Source organism: Lepisosteus oculatus, chromosome 15 (genome assembly GCF_040954835.1).
Source record: "Lepisosteus oculatus isolate fLepOcu1 chromosome 15, fLepOcu1.hap2, whole genome shotgun sequence".
Taxonomy (NCBI): domain Eukaryota; kingdom Metazoa; phylum Chordata; class Actinopteri; order Semionotiformes; family Lepisosteidae; genus Lepisosteus; species Lepisosteus oculatus.
The window spans coordinates 22,268,020-22,286,103 of record NC_090710.1 but is presented as its reverse complement, the minus strand read 5'-3'; the positions used below and the strand labels follow the sequence as shown (position 1 = coordinate 22,286,103).

Here is an 18,084-nt window from a genome sequence, read left to right as displayed (position 1 = left end):
CCGTATATTCACTCTTAGAATTCCATTTCCAAAACAAAAAGCAGCGCAGCATGGAGCAAAACAGCTGCAGTTAGTTTCGCGAAATACTGGAAAGATTTCACAATTCGGTGGACTCCTGGAGATGCGAGGGATTTTCACAAAGTAAATAGATCAGATGGTATATTTCAGGCACTCTAATCCTCTCAAACACTGTTATACAACTGTGAAGAGATTTGTAATGTTAGCTCCCTCTCTGCTGTGAAGTACAAATGATGGAGAGATTGCCTCATCTTCTCAAGCTCCACAGCACACAGAGTCCAGGAACAGAGAATACAATACATATAGCATACAAGATTTTTATTATTCGGGAGACAATATAATTGTTTTTTCTCAATACTACATTTGTACCAAAAATAAAACATACAAAGAAAAATAAAGTGTATAAAGATCAGTGGTAAACAAAATCATTGCCTCATTCTAATTTGTGTTATATTTTTAATTTGTTTTAGTTTTTTATGTCAAATAGACGGTATATGCTTTTAAAGACAATAAGTGACTTGCCTAGTTCTCAATAATGCTGTTAATTCTGGAACGAATGATTCAGAGGCATGAGTTAAATCTAGAACTCCAGGATCAGTTCTCAAAGAACCAACAAGTGCATCTTCTAAACCAGGTATGGGGAAGGAAGAGAGTCCCAAATAAATGTTGTTCTCCGTCCAGGACAACTCCCAGTTTCAGGATGGATTTGTCAAATGCCATTACACTGCAACATTATCAGCGACAGACTTGTTACACAAAATTGTCTAAAAGAGTCAGCTCTAGACTATGCATTAGGGTCTGTAGATACTTCTTAGCATTTGCAATGTGCAAATGTGAATGGTTCACTTCTGATCGACACATTAATCCAACATCACCTGACATGTTAAAATGGAACAAATGTGCCTTTGGTATGGTACTGTATTACTGTTTACCTTCTTGCTCAGTTAAGGCTCAGCCACAAAAGAGTGTTTAGCACTTTTGAAAGTGACTGAAGACTGTTTTATGTAATTATGTTTGATGTAATTTCATTTGGTTAGTTTCTTAAGGAAATTCTCCCCTTCCTCCCCCCACCGGGCAGTGAAAATTATGTGACAGACATAACATGATGAAACATGTGAGATTCAATCCTCTTTGGAGTTTATTAACAGCTGTTTCACCTATTAAACCTCTTACAGTGAAAGACAGGGACTAGCATCAAATTGCTAAAATGATAAAGCCATTAGATTCCCAGAAGGAATTCAGAAAGTAAAAGAAAATACAACTTCCATTCCCTTGAAACACAGCATAGGACAGCTTTTGTTTTTTTTTCGGGGACTCTTGGGGACTTTCTTTCATCACTTTTACATGAAGCTACATATTTTATATCAATTTAAACTACAGTCTGACGTAAAACTCCAACTGGCCCTATCAAAGTATTTTGCATGGCACTAGAGTTATGTAAAACTTTACAAACCTGAATAGAACAGGTGGGTCCTGGTTATGGAATCCATGACTTCTTAAGACTTTTAGATTCATATTGCCACTCTGAGAGGCCTACATCTATTACATGAAAGCTGCCGTTCGGGTTCTTGAGAGACGCGTTATCCCAATATTCCCACCTTCCCATCTGTGCACTTCCTGTCCACTGAGCCTTTCAGCTGGTAAACCAGAATGCACTTTTTTTTAACACAGAAAAATCACCTAACTAAACTCCATTCACGAAATCTCTTTCTCTACGTCTTTCAAAGGTGCGAATTGCTGTCTCCTCAGCGGAGTTGCATCATGGAACAATACCTCATGCAAGGTCCCCTCGGTAACTGCGGTCCTGTGTATAACACTTGGAACTCTACTGTACCTGTACAGTATGTTCATCGGCTTTTCAATTAAGCAGCATTTTTAAATAAATGAATGAATACACAAATGAGGAAATGTAGCATTCTGAATATAAAAACTTTCACCTCACTGCCATAGGGGACTGCAGTGAATACATGTTAAGTGAAATACTGTGTAAAGACTAAGGCTACGTCTTTTACAATATCACACAAACTGCACTGCTAGAGAAACTCATGGACACACGTCTTCAAGGGAGTACTTAAAATAAAAGGGTGAAAGCACAGAGGATTAGAGAAGTGGCTAACTCACTGTCAAGGTTCAGGGGATTTTGTGTTCAAGTAGAAAAGACAGTTAGAACATCTGTGATTCCGGATCCTTTGCTATATTGGTGCAAAAGCTACAAAACAAAAACAGGACTTCCAAAAGTGATTGAGGGGGGGGGAAAAGCTTCTACAACTGATTTTCCAAAAGCATCTTTGAGTCACCAAAATCTGTAGTTGCTCAGTTCAGGATTAGAGACGGCACAGAGGCAGTCAATAATTCAAAATTAAGGGAGGGTGAAGCCCTGTGTGACTCATCTTTAAGCTTCCAATTAATGTGCAGAAAGGGCATTACATTTCAGAGGTTTTTTGTATACTGTACATAGAGAGATTCTAGTACAGAGGCTGTGCCACTGGGGAATTGTAATTGGGTGTTACTGGGCGGAATTACTCAACTGGCTGAACAGTGCTGAGGCTGAGCTAAGGAGAGTGCAGTAGGCTGAGGAAGTGAAGCATAACGTGGTTGTACAATCTCACATCACTGGACAGGTGCCTCCAGCTCTGAGCCTTATCAGTCCTCAACCTGACACAAAGCCCTTTTGTGCTCTGCAACGTCATAGTGAGAAAAGCAGTAGATGTCTGGAGTTCCCACATTTCTCCATCAAAGCCATTCTTATATTTGGGTAACAGGATAGAGTCAAGTGATTACATTCTGACTGAAAAGCAAGAATTACTGTAGCAATTAAAGTTATATTAACGAAATAACTCTTCCACTGATGACAGGTCAATGCTGTACAGATTGGGCTAGTGAGGAATTGGTTACTATTTTTCAGGGACAAATTAATAACATAAACGCAATAAACTGAATATCAGAGAGGGGTGAAGGTTAATTAAATACTTTTAAACAGATTTCGGACTTAAATGTGTATTGCTGTCTTTCACTAATACAGCAAACATTTTCTCAGAATAATGCAAAAGTCACACTGCTGTTTCATAAATGCTCATTTTGAAGAAGGAAAACACTGAATAGATCCATGGATTATAAACCACATGACAGCAGTCTTAGTCTAATAATCCATAATCCAGTGCATATGGACTATGAAAACATTGCAATAATTCTATGTAATATCCAGGCAAAGAGAAACGTTATGTTATGCTATTGCACTTCTCAAACCTATACATCCACATTATTCATGTGTAAATATTATTTACTTATTACAAAATAAAATTCATTAATGTGTATATTTATTAGATAGCTTTGAGTATAACAAAAGCAAAAACATGCACAAGGCAACCCTAGAATTCAAACCAGTTATAATACAATAAATTAGACATCAAAATGTACTTAACAGGCTTCTAAAGCATACCTAGTGAACATTTTATAGTGAAACATGCTAGAATTCACATTTACATTACACTTAAATACTAATCACAATAATTGTGAAATTAATAACTAAACTACAGTTGTCATTTGAACACTTCCTGCATTATTTCTTGTTACTCACAGGTGGTGCAGAATGCACAAGCTGAAAATGCACAAGAATATTCCCGAACTGTTTCAAAAGCTACCACATTGGATTCAATGCTATTGCTCATCTGTGCTACAAACAGCAAGAGATGTCTCTGTTAAAAGTTCAGCAAGAACAGTCAATTATTATCCATCTAAAAAAAGCTGTTGTTGCCCTTAGCTGTGGCGTCTGGCTTTTGAAAAGGCAGACAGCTAGCTGATAGCCTCAGGTGTGCAGAAAGAAAGCTCGCAGGAAGATTTATGAAGAAAAAAATAGTGCAAAAGGAGTTTGAAGGTACATGGCTGAGATGCAATGAAGACATCAAAGGGCAAATCCTTTTAAGGTCATGAGCAATGGTCATTTTGTCAAGCTGTGGCCTTGTCATTGTTCTTCACTAGGCAGCAAACTTCACTCACATCAGGCATCTGCAGCACACAGCACTTCCTACGTTTTCCTTTGTGTGGATTAAGAATAGCAGCCCACTTGTCATGAAGGCAAAGGACTAGTGTAACTTTGACCTCTGTTGCCATAGTCACAAAACTTTACAGATTTTTACCGAGTTTATTAGCAAGGGAGAAGCATTTACACTGGTAAACAGTAATCCGTCATTTGATTTTAGGGGAAGTATATTGAAGTTTGCTATTTTGTCTATTCAGGCAGGCCATCCCGTTCTCTCGAGCCTAAATGGTTTGCTGAGAGAGGCTAAGCATCCACACTCCAGTCTGTTTGAAATGGCTGTCATCTGCTGAATGTTCTGATTAAGAGTGAGTGAGGGAGGACACCTGCCTACCAGAGACCTGTTGACAGGGAATTATCATCACCATCAGTCACACTTAACTGCCAGAAGGGCTGCTTTTCAAAAATATGCAAAACGTGTTCTCTTTTGTATATTTAAATATACAGTATGCATATATAAAATAGTATCAAATATTAGAGTGGATAAATAAATTAGAATACAATAATGTATTTACAGTATATACTGTAAGATATATACATTTCTATCTATTTTTCCAGTCATTTTCACTTCATCTGAATATAGAGCATATTCTGCTTTTATCTTGTAATAAGATAAGATCACATTATCGGCCATATACAATTTCTTGTATTAGGAATTTGTCATTTTTCACAGACCCCAACTTGCTCTCCATAAGACACACAGACAGGGAGAGAAGCTTGGGGTCAGAGCTCAGGGTCAGCCATTTATAGAGCGCCACTGGGGCAGTTAAGGGGTTAAGGGCTTTAAATATTTACAATAATTGATATATAGTTACGTTATGTATCTATCAAGAAAGGACATATAGGAATATCAACCCAGGGAAAGACTAGACATGTACTATATTCGACTATAAACTTTTTTCTAGGTATTGTAGATAATATATCGTGTTTGAACATGCAATATACTGTAATTTTGAAATAGTTGTTAAAACGTAACTATTTTGTGTGATTCAATTTCTTAAGTTTACAAAAATAAATTAGGGCTGAGATTAAATCAAAACTTGGCCAATCACAAACTCAAAGTCCACTACTGTCTTGTACCACTGGATCACTGCCATTGTGCACTTGATGCAGAAGCTGGATTTGGCATGTATCTGAGATTTTCATTTAACCCAGGTCTGTGCCTGGTTACAGCAGCTTCAGATGCCAGGGTAAAATTGCACAATTGATTAGGTTTTTGCATAGTAACAGTTCAGTATATAAAGGCAATTATTCTGACAAATCCAGCACAGTACAGATAAGACTAAAGGTTCTATTACAGATGCCATAATATTAAGTTTTCATATAGTCTCAGATTTAAGATTTCATGTGGACCAATACTAAACAATACCCTTTTGTAAACAAGGATGAAGCATATCTGAAATCCTGCTTTGATAGGTTTAAAAGACAAAGAATGATAAAGGAGGCACATTGCTGCCAACTGGAGCAGCACACAACAAACACTGCAATACCGATTCTGCCGTTCTAACCCTGTGCTTTGGCGAATCTGAGCAAAACCATCATCTGCATAAAAAGTTGTTGCAGCAACGATTATTCACGGATGTATCCAAACTGATAAGTATTCCATGCATCACAGAATTACTTTGGAGTTAAAATTCATAACTCAGTTGCACTTTTCACTTTTTTCAGTTATATGTTCACTTCACCTGCCATTCAGAGTCAAGAAGCAGAAGTTAATTTTTTATGTTAATAAATGCACACTGAGGCTTTCTACAGTATATTCATCCAAATTGATTTTTACCATTACTGTAACAAAGCTTCACTCTATGTAGTACCTACTTCTATCATACAGAAGGTAACATGATAGAAAGGGGTCAATTTATGTTCACTAGAAGATATTAAAGTGATTGATGACAGTACTATAGAATACTTTTTAATACTGTACATTCATTTCTTACTTGATTTATATTCTGCTGTTCAAAAATCTTCAGCACTGATTGGTCATATGTACCAAAAACTCAAATGAAAGAGAAACAATAGCTAAACTGTAAAATGTTTAAAAATTGCCCTTAATTTCTTATACTTAAAATATGCTTCTTTAAAATGCATCCATAGTACAATACATGCAACTCAATGGTGCCGGAACTCACGAGGATTATGTTTCAATCAAAAAGGTTGAAATATCTGCCAAAGAAGCTTTTGTTATGGGCTGTAATTACAATGAATTTATTTGGCTGCTTTTATCCGAAACAATTTACACTGTATCCATTCACCCAGCTGGGCTGATGCGCTTTGAGTGAAGTTCCAACAGCACTCCTTCCTCTCAGGATTTGAGCCCAAAACCTTAGTGCTAGGAGGTCAGAGTCCGCAAACATGTCTTTGTACCGATGTCAGCTGCAGCATAAGATTGTTGTCCTCTTACAAGTCCAGAGAGGTGAGACCAGCAGCATCTCTGGGCTTAAAGGAATGCTCTGGTCTGACAAGCTATGAAAACTGCACCTGTTCACTCTTGAACAGAGAAGAAAATCAGGGGACTGTTGCAACAGTATGCCCTCGCTCTGTGTGAGCACTGTAACAACCCATTTTTCTCATCATAAACAGCCCGTGTCTGGCGGTTTTGCAGCTTTGTAGGCATTTTTCTTGACCTGCAACTGGATTTCTTTCTATGGTCCTGTCAGTTCACTGCACCAAGGTGCCTGTAATCTGTAGTCTACAAACCACAACCGAGAGGACCAGACACACAGCCTTTTTTGACACCCCAAGCTTTGCAGAGTCTCACAGGGAGAGGTGTTAATAACCATAATCCCATACCGGAAAGCTATAAACCAGAGAATAAAGAACAGTAACCTATATGGTATTATTAAACATAACCTAGAAATCTTCATGTGATCACACACCAATCATTAACCTAAGAACACCATAAACCACAATCATCACCCATTACTATATACCCTGATCTATAACCATAACCAATAACATAAGCCTGTACCATGTAACCTGTCTGGCTTCTCTGCCATGAACAACCAATGGTTCATTAGTTTGAAGTCCCCTCTGGGAATATGAAACACCCTGATTTCAGTTGCCTGGGGTGCTATCCCCAGCAAACTGATTCAGGAATTACTCCCTACTAATATCTCTTGCAACCCAAGGGCCTACTAACTTTGGGAGCCCACAAACCTTCACTTCTGGACATCCAGCTCACAGGATGCCAAAGAGTCATTTCACTGCATATTGCTGCGACACTGGAGCATTGCTCCTTTCTCCAGTGAGTCACCTGGTCTAGACACCTTGACAACCCCAATCTGCACTGGGATTTGTAACCGATAAAACAGTATAATGGTGTCCCCTTCTGGGGCAGATAAAACCTACCCTGTCTCTCCCACCTGATTCAAGTATTCAAAACCTTCTAGTGCTTTGGCCAAAACAATCTATTGGACTTCTTCAGAAACAATATTGAAAAATCAATTAGAAGACACAAGTGGAAACTATGGGAAGAGCATTTAGAACTGAGAGTTGAAGGCAATTTCTACCCCAGAGATTGGTGATGTTTGAGATTGGCTACCAAACTATACTGGCACAGATCATTCCAAGGCTTCCCAGATCACCTATCTATCACAATCGTCATCCCTCCTCTTAAGGGCGCTCCGACCCTTTTGTATTTTAGTTCAATACGTGCACCTGCCCCGTGTTTTGCCTGTGATTATTTAAGCCTGGCGCTCCCTCTATTCCTGGCTCAGCATTGGGAGATGGACGCCCGGAAGCCCGCCTACCAGCGGGTCCAGGAGAGACCCGACGGCATGGGCTTCCTCATGGCATCCTGACCGTCCGAGTCAAGGGCTTGGAGCGCCTGACCTCATTATCCCTGTTCCTGTTCCTGTTCCAGATCCCATTCCCGATTTTAACTTTGTCTGTCTTGGATGGTTCTCCCGGCACCTGGACCCTGGACTGCACCCCGGATTTCCCCTTGGACTATTTGGACTTGTTTGCCTTTACCGTGCACCCCCGAGCACCGGATCACCGTTGTCACGCCCTCCTGTCTGTCAGCCCGTCCTGATCCTGTTGTCCTTCTCCATTTACTTCCGGGTTATTACTTCCAGCATAGGGTCCTAAACTACGCACTTCACGGGAGACTGGGCCGGCTCCCATTACACTATCCGTATCGTAGCTACTGGCAACCAAACAAGTTAGTTGAATCTGATCTGACTGTATTCTGAGTATGACTGCATTCTGTCACCACATTACAAATGTATAGGATGTCCATAATTATGGAACTCTCTGATTATGAGATTCACTGCATAAATTAGTTTACGATATAGATTCAAACAATTGTCATTTTTAAATTCAAATTGATTTATTTGATTCATCAAGGGTCATACTCCTGAGATACTGAACAATGCACAGCAATAAAGAAATTTTGTCCATGACTTCAAAAAATAATATAATAATAAATATAATAATATACTATTTGCAAAGAATGTCTATGACATCTAAGAAGTAGTTTGTTTTGCTTTGGGTTTTTTCTGCTATATATATCCCAGAAAGCTTTTTCCATATGCCACATTAACAGAATAACCTTGAGAACCATAAAATAACATTAAGTTCACAAAATTGCTCATTAAAATCTTAATAATTAAGTTAGTCTTCATCCGAAAGCAAAATATCCACATACAGTATGCCTGTCTCAGCAGTTGTACAAGATTGTCTACTGCTATATTCTTAATCTGATTTAGAGATGAGTTGTTTAATTCAATACTATTTTTGGAGCAGCTAAAAAGGTTTAAAAATGCTACTAATGTGATTTGTCTCAAATCAGTAGTGGTTTAAAGGTATACGGTTTCTACCACTAGAACAAGTAAAGTAAAATCCAAATTGTCTACATAATCCTCAGAAATTGCATAGAAAACTTGTTTAAAGCACACAATGAAACAATATCTCATTATGATCATGACTTAACATACAATGTACAGGTGTGCTTAACAAATGTACTTTTGCTATGAGGCAAAATCCTCATTCAGTCACCTGACGTCAAGCTTAATATAAATCAATTACAAGCTATTTAAGCATATAAAAGTTAATAACAAGAGCCATTTGATCTCGTCAAACTCTCTTAAGACATTCTATGACGGTGTCATGCTTAGTTTTCAGAACATTCTAAATTCAGCTTTCAATGCTGTAATTCCAAAATGTAACAGCAGCTATCTTCCCTCTACTTTACCTATCACAATTTAAAATGAATGAATGCTCTTCAGGGCTTACTGTTCTGCTGTAATGAACATTCCCCCATGATGCTCTTTGTTTGAGACAAGTAGGCTTCACTAATTTCTCACCTATTATAGCATGTTTAAGATAATCCATATTTATTTTACCTCTCTTCTTCATGGACTGGGCTGAAGTCCTCTTCATAGACAACACAGTGACTGGGAGTAACGGTCTCTCTCATTTCAGAGAAGCCCTCGAGTAGCCTCAGTCCACCAAAATTGTTGGCCACAGCTTTAGATTTTCTGTGGCTCTGGTTACTCTGGGCTCCCTTTTGTGTTAGTTCCACTTCTAGGTTGTTCTTGTTTTCCAAGTACATGTCTGCAGGATCATCAAATGCTGGCACCTGTAATGAGCCAAAGAAAAACAGAGAAACAAAAATGAAAACGGGTGGGAAACAAAAATTAAAGCAGTGTGAATCTAAAAAAATTACCTGAAAACTTCCAAGACAAATTCTGTGAGTGTGCACATTACAAAAAACATAATATGCGCAATCGATGCATTTTTTTCCCTATATTTTCACGAAATGTGTTTCTCGGGCTTTTACTAGGAAACCCAATCCTTCATAACACGATTTACATCCAGTATCTCATCCATTGTGACAGTGGGAAGGGATTTCCCATTGTGCACCACTAGAGGGCCCTCTAACTGTCCCCTCGCTAGCTAATTCGGCGTGAGAATGAATATCGGCACCGCCTGGGGTCTTCGTTAGAAACCCTATACTACATTCTCACGCGATCTCCGTGTGGTCCCCGTAGACTAGAGCCGTGGCAGTAGCTGAAAGGCTGTGGAAGCCCTTTATCCTCTCTAGCGAAACCTCTACACTCACGTACAATCTCGTCATTCATTATTTCTTGCGGACTGAAAGAACTCGACGCAGAGCGACCACGCATCGGTTCTCTATCTCAGCCCGAGGTATTGAACCTCCGCCGGTGAAAAGGCAGCTAGAAATCCCTTCCCACTGTCACACTATCCATCCAATTTCTAACCGCTCCATCTTCTCCAGGGTCAAAGGTAAGGTGAAGCCAGAGTCGGTCTAGTCAAGCACCAGGCACAAGGCAGGATACACCGTGAATGGGATGCCAGTACGGAGCACGACATGCAAACGAGCACACAGTCACACCGGGGCCACCAATTCACCTCGGGACTGTGTGAGATAACCTGAGCACCCAGAACAAACCCACACTCGCACAGAGGGAACATGCAGAGAGCACACCTTAGTACCGAAAGGAAGCACCATTGCTAGCGGCTAAGCCACTTTACAGTACACATCTAATCACAATAATCAAGAAACGGCTGGGTGAGAGAATGTGGTATAAACAGCTATGTGGGACCTCTTTTCATTTGTAACTATTGGTATATTCTTATCGCTGGAAATGTGATGTTAATTTCATATAAGCGAAGGAGAAATCCATGAGCTGATGGCCATATTATTTTCAGGTTTTTACGCTAAAATCATTTCCCATACGTACAGATATATGATCAGGAGTGTATGTGATTAGATGTGTAAAGTGGCTTATTCACTTAACGTTTAAAGTGTCTTAAACTTTCATAAAGATACACGGTACGAAACTAGAATTGATTGCATTAAGAAGTTTTATATATGCTCATAGCATCTGTACTAGGTTGCCTAAAACAAGAAGCACATTTACAGCAGCGGGCTGTACTGTACCGCTCCAAGCAATTTCTGACACTTCATTGTGTATATACTATACTTCATCACGCTGGAGAAAACCAGGTGACACTGATATTGTAGAATTAAGGTAGACGTAACAGCCTCAGTAAATAAAATACGTTGGAATTTACAGGTGATAAGGTTCGGAATTGAAACTAGGCGCAAACATTTAGCTTTAGCTAGGAATCTTACAGTATTAAATAGGTTCGCTTCTGGAGAATATAGATCCACTTTTAAGAGTGTTGGTGTTAACTTCATGAACTTTGAGCAGACAAAAAAAAAAGAAACCCTGTCAGGAGAGGATGACTTTAAAAATTAATGATTTGAAGGCTTTCCGCTGGTCAGCGTTCGAGATTTTGAGCAAAAAGAAACATTTGCTGTTCCACTGTAGCTGTTTTTGAGTATAGTCGCAGGGTACTGCCATTATAGCCGAGCTGACTGCTCTTCTAATCAACGATCTAAATATGTAAACAGCTTGTGGGCGATAAAAGCCTTTAAATTCAGATTGATGGGCCTAAATGCGTTGCGTTTGATATTTCTGTTAACCTATTATTTTACACCACAAATGCTTTTTGAAGGGTATTTAGATATCTGTAAAATAAAAAAACGTCTGATTCGGTTCTCCCTTCGGCATTGAAACAAGTATACAGTGACACCTTGTGTAAAGATCGTCAATTACAAAGTAAATACAGTGTGTCGTACATGTTTACGGGGCTTACATGAACTGTTGTTATATAAATTATCGAGAGAAGAGAAGTATTTTCCCAATGAAAGGCCTAAAACATATTTGAACCTTCAGCGCCGGCATCCTAATGTTGTTAACCCATTCCAAACTGAGCCTAAGATTTTTTGAGAAACATTTTTGCTTTTTTAAGTTATCAGAGAGGTTCAAGCTTTCGACTTTGCAATCGTTTTCTGTTTTGTCACTATGGTTTGTTATGGTAGTTTAAAAAGCTCCACAATCTAGAGACATTCCTTATTAAATGGTTAGACAGACGTTTTTTTAAACCTTTGCACAGCTTTCCACTCTTGAAGTGTTTTGAGGCTGAATTGTTAAAGCAGGTTAATAGGAATTCTCCGAGGGCCTATAATTTTTTTCTTAGTCTCAATTCGATTTTTTTGTAAGGAGGTGACAGAAAATTTAGCTATACTCTTTAATAGAAGTTTTAAATAACCCAGGTAGTAATCTTTTGAATTAAGCCCTAGAGCAACATACAGTACTTAAATCGAAAGGGAACAGCTTGCACTATCTTGTTGAAAGCAGACTACCATATATTTAGTCTAATTGAATTTTCTTTCCAGATGTTTTTTTTTTAATTAAGGATTGTATATTGGCACATGGTGATTATTCAAGATCAGGTTTTCTCATATAGGAGAGAAGTAAAAAAAACAGTTTACAATATGGTGTTGCTGTGACAAAGAATGTACAGTATACCTCCTCCTGATAGCTCTCTCAGATGAAGCATTCACCCTGTAATGCTTTCCAAAGCATTACTGTTTTTCAATATATTAACTCATCACTACTTATGAAATCTACTGTATACCAGAAGTACAGTATATGGATTAAGTTCAAGTTATTGCGATGTGTCGTCGATCTTCAGTGACACCAACAGCTAAAAACCTTTAGAAAACCTATTTTCCTTTCTGACTCGTTTAGTTTTATTTGAAATGAACACTCACTGACATAGTCTCCGTGGCCTTGCACTGGTAGTCTGAGCCATCTATTCTCTAGGAAGAGAGCTGTGTAACAAAGTTAATAACGATACTCCCCATGGATATTTGCCTGTGTTCTTTGTAAGACAGAATTTATTTCACCTTTTACGGAACAGTTTTAGACAGCCTGCCCCCAGAGGAGGAATGTCAAAAAGCAGGATGAACCATAAACTCAGTGGTGGAGTTGCACAAATTAAACTTCCACGCTGGACCAGCCAATTAAATAATGACTAGAAAATATATTTGACGCTGACAGCCTTCCAACAGGCTGGGCCTTTCAATTCATAGAAGTGTTTTTTTTTTTATTTTATTTTTAATAGACTCTAGAGACTGACTCTGTGCAACCGCCAGAATTCTGTTCTCCAAGAAAAAGAGCGAAATAAAACCAAGAAAAAAACAGAAACCTGGAAAAAGCTTACCTGTTTTTTAAATCTATCAAAGCAAAAGTCAGTATTAAATGTAGATCCAACATCTACTGACATAAATACAGTCGATTGAAGGGCTGTTATGAAACTACCATAGAAAGAAGGTGTATTCACCAGATGCATATATTTGTGTTTTTCTGAAATGGGTGTTAATTGAGTTAAAGCAGCCCAGCATTTGTTGACTTTGGACTGCATTTTACTGCTTACAGGAACAGCATCAGAGTCATTTTGACAGAATACAAAGATAATCATTGTGTGGTCTTTCTGTGGGGTGTCTCGGAGTTCAATTGCCAGTTTGAATACGCAATTATTTCTCCATTTTCATGTTCATTCAGAAAAGAAGCTGGTGTCCCCTAAGGGGGGAAAAAAGTCAGGCCTTGCATAAAATTCAGTTACGAGCATGACATCTTTATGAAAGGGTAATCAGTTTTTCTCCTTAAATCAAATATATAATGAGATATTAGCTTCCCGATTGATTTCCATGTATTTTAACTGTGACTAATCATTTAAGATGTGTTTGCTTAAAAGTGAAGGATTTGAATAATCAGAGAAATGGCTTCAGTGTGGGTGAGCAAACGGAAACTTCTATGGTCGGTTTCAAAAGAGAGAGTCGCAAGAAGAGACAAAAGGGAAACAAAAAGCTGTTTGTAGTGCTACAGGGAGATTAAACTCTTAAATGGTTTCTGCAATAACAGGATTAGGTTCTAAATTCCCATTGGCCACATTCTTAATCCTTTCAACATCAATATTGCTAGCATCAGATGTTGTAAATTCCTTATAGCTATACTGGGTGAGATATAAAACTACTAACACTTTTCAGGATGAAGTTTCAGCATTTTATGTAAATGTGTAAGATCCTTTCTCTATATGAATTGAGCTGTTATTTACAGGGTGAGGTTAATATGGCTTTAAAAACACTAAACATACATAACGCCAATGACTTTCGTGCAAAAATTCACCAACATCAACTCTTGCATTTTAATTTTGTCTGGACAAACTAAATTTGTTGTAGTTGCCTTTCCTCCTTGCTTTCCACGGTGAAATAAAATGTCAATTGCGATTTCATCAAATTCATACTTACATCATTATTTTTTCCATGCAATAATTTTATCTGCAAAATGGAAACTAAACCTCTGTCACGAGAATTTTATTCCTTTTCTGCATACAAACATTTTATTCCTCCACTGGCTGACTTCTTTTTGTGTTGCGCAAAAGAATACAATTTTTGTATTTCCCCCCATCTGGGTTTTCAATTCCGTTTCATGGTACTCTTTCTGATAAAACAGGAATTCCAAGACTCTGACAGGCTTGTAGATGAAGTATTAAGCTCTTTTAATACCTCAGCTCTTAAGCCATTGGTACATAATGCACTCATACGATTACAGTCAGCAGCTGCTAATCCACTTTACCAAGGAAGAAATTACTAATACTATCAGAGAAATACATTTCATAATAAAACTCCCAAAGATTAGATCCTGATAATAGCAATAGTGAAAATAAAAGGCTTTTCTTTTACTAATTTCCAAGCTTCCAAGCAATGTGTTCATATTGTTGTTTCATTGTTTATTCCATGCCTGTTTAAAAACACAAATGAACAAATAGAATGTGTGAATGAATAAAGTTTACACTAGCCATTCCCTGTTACTTATTGATCAGCTACTCAGTATTTTGCAGGGGAAATTGAAGAATCAGTGTGTGCCTTTAACTGGTGATTTATAAGCACACAGCTTTGTTGACAGAGTTTTGAACATGAATGTACTATACATACTGTGCATTTCTTGTTATATGCATCAATTTGGGAAAAGAAATTGAACTTATTGTCAGTCAGATTTATCATTGGCATGAAACCCAATCAATACTCAGCTCCATTTTGCTTTGAACGTTGTAATAATGGTCACAATTAATGGAAGAACTGTAATGAAATAGAAGTGCATCACTAGTCAAGATTGTAAATCAGCCAATAGCTGATATATTGTCATCTCTTATGTGATACTGAAAATTGACACTGAATATGAATGTGATACATTGAACTGGATTTAATACCCATAATTCCTCATCACACTTTAAGCTTTAATTTCCTGCACTTATCCCTTAAGATCACAAGAATTCAGAAAAGCAGAGAAAAGACCTTATTTATCCATAAAACCAGAGGTCTATGCAGGATTATGTATTTTGGCCTGAACTCACTATATGGAGACAAGACAGCCAAGCAAATGACTTGTTCAATTATTCAATTAAAACATTTAACCTCATTTCTCATTTCATAATGGTGTCACAAAAATAGTAAAACTGCTTATTTAAAAACAACTTTTTGTTAACCTCGTATCAGGATAAAATAGTGCCCTGCCCTTATTTTATTAGAGAAATGAGAAAATGGGGAAAATGCTGACCTCCTATCAAATGTTTCACTTATTTCATGCAGACATTCAGTAAGTCAACTGCTCAGAGTACAGCCACCAGCTACTGAAGCCTAAGATGTCACCCAGCATTAATTTGAACAGGCAGGGGCTAGTGAAGTCATACACCAGTTTTGTCCTGGTGCTACAGTGTTATTGTGTTTTCCATTTGCAGGTTCATTTAACCCAATGGCGTGATTCTCTTTCATATCAGTTGTGAACTAAACAATGAGTTCACTCTAACCCTAAACATGGAATTTATTCTGCAGATCATTCTTATTAAAAATGTATTTTGTCACAATGGAATTTTCCAATAAGACTGACTTTTTCCCCCAAATAAACTGGAGACTAACTTGAAGTCACTGTGGTCTATTTACTGTACCAATATGTATTTTTTTCTCCTATAAAAAATGTCAGCTGTGAAATGTTAATGTGTATTTTTTAAATTTTGTTTCAGACTCAAAACATCTGCAGATGTAATAGTTATGGATTTGAAGTAATTCTTAAACATTTGTTCAAATGAAAGGTGAGTTAAAGGAAATTAGTAAAGATTTTGGTTGTAACAGTGCTATGGCCAGACAATCAGATTGACAGCAATTAGTGCTACAAAGTAAAACTAAAGAAACATGAATGTGAAAAGTTCTGTATAAACTTTATTTCTTCAAAGATATCGCATTCCCATAACACCACTAAAACAATATAATGCCTCCTGAAAACAATTACAGTAAGAGCATAAGACATGTTCCATGAAAATGAGAATATTAGTAAAGACACAAATACCATAAAAACTCAAACATTTACCTTTAAATGATGAGAAAAAGGAGGGCAGTGATAATAATGATGATGATGATGATGATGATGGTGGTGACGGTGATGACGAGAACGAAAACACAACCACAATTGCAAATATAATCAAACGTCCCATAAGAAACGGTAGAAATGTCAAGGATGAGGGTAACAGGAGACGCAGTGAAATACAAATGTTGCAGTTTCTAAAATGACTGACACAGATCCTCAGATTTGCCTTGGAAGAAACATCAGTTGAGCTGCTCTCTGGCTGGGTTCTCAGGAGAAAAGGGACCAGTTTACTGCAAGGCAAAATCTTGCAGCAGGTGGGAGGGGCTTTTTCCAACTTTTCGACATTAACATAAAAAGACTAACTGCTTAGGGTTTTTCCTGTCACGTGATGCCTAATAACCAAGCTGTTTTATTGGACTGGAATAGGCAGTTTTTCTGCTGTAATCCTGAAGAGAGACCTGTAAACCACAGGAAGTGGCTGTGCTCTTTGCCTTCTAAACAAAACACAAATTGGGCTGCTTTTTAGGAGCAGTGTGTGAGATTTGCTTAAGTTAATTGAAAGTGAATCCCAATTCAAACCTCTGAATGTTGATCTTCATTGCCCTTTTCACCACTCCAGTATATTCAAGTACTAGTTGACATTTGTTACCTCTTGTGTGACAGATACACATGATGTTTGTACATAGTACATATTAATAGCATTCATCCAAACAAACCTTGAGTCACATTGAGCTGACATGCTGGGAAGCTGCCGTTTTAAACAGTTTATGATTACTATTTGTGGAGTGTTTGCATTATTTCAGCAATTATATAAATAAGAAGGCTTTGTACAAAGTACAATTAGCTGCCTGTTGTGTACAAGTGATTAATAAGATGTTCTCTGTATAATGTATCTAGATATTATAGCATTATAGTTCTCGAGATTGAGCTACTGTAGCACTTCATACAGGAAAATTGGCTATTCTGAGCCCTAGCAAGCGCTATTTTATTTATTGTATTTCTTTCGATACAAATATTTACATACACAGAACAAGTTGGTTAAACGTAACTTTATAATATCTAACAACCTAGGATAGAGGACCACAAATGAAATGTCTGAATGTTCCCAGGAGGGTCTCATGTCTTCTGGTTCTTGTTCCCAGTTAGTCTGTCTAAATGTTTAATTAGCTGCATAATTATAATACTTCTAACCAGGCGACGAGGCAATTTGAAGGTAACTGTGCCTTTAATGAAGAGAATGTCTTGTGCGCTCAACCTTAAGAAAAATCCTATACATGTCTCATTTGGAAAATAATTAGGTTCAATGTGTTTAATTGACTATTCAGGTTGGAATAAAACCAGAAGACCCAAGGCCCTCCAGGTTGAGAGTTTGAGACCACTGAGCTAGAGAAGTCTTTGTTCTTGACCCAAGGGCGACAGTGAAGAGACTATATAATGCCTTCTGGTGAAGAGTCACTTTAGAGAATGGCGGTATGGCATTATACATGTATGTTATATGGCATTATGGCATATATGCTGTACATGTATGTTTGGTTTTTCCTTTGCATCATATTTGCCTTTAAAATAACCCTGATATTTATTTGCATGTAAAATTGAAGTTATATTATTTTTTGGGGGGCTCATTTAGCACCGCAATCCTTTCAGGGCCTCAACATTCACACCAAAGCCAATTTTCGCACAAGCCAATTAACCTGACAGTATTTTTTTTGGACATGTGTAGGAAACAGGACCAGCTTGTGGAAAGCCCATTAAACACAGGGCGAGCATGCAGCCTCCACACAGATTGCT

At 37.8% G+C, this 18,084-nt stretch overlaps 1 protein-coding gene across 5 annotated transcripts in view; it reads right to left on the bottom strand.

The window, feature by feature from the left end:
- oca2 (oculocutaneous albinism II) overlaps positions 1 to 16,584 on the bottom strand; it is a 125,175-nt gene extending 108,591 nt beyond the window's left edge. For 3 of the 5 annotated variants that reach the window (XM_015364460.2, XM_069179025.1, XM_069179026.1), the window contains exons 1-2: positions 16,300 to 16,584; positions 9,400 to 9,635 (exon numbers count right to left, since the gene is read on the bottom strand). In XM_015364460.2, the coding sequence (XP_015219946.1) occupies positions 9,400 to 9,608 (209 nt within the window). In that variant the 5' untranslated portion in view covers positions 9,609 to 9,635; positions 16,300 to 16,584. Of the gene's footprint in view, positions 1 to 9,399; positions 9,636 to 9,722; positions 10,235 to 10,278; positions 10,304 to 16,299 lie in introns of those variants that run through there. The other 2 variants (XM_015364461.2, XM_015364462.2) reach the window with 2 other exon arrangements.
- Between the last annotated feature and the right edge of the window lie 1,500 nt (positions 16,585 to 18,084).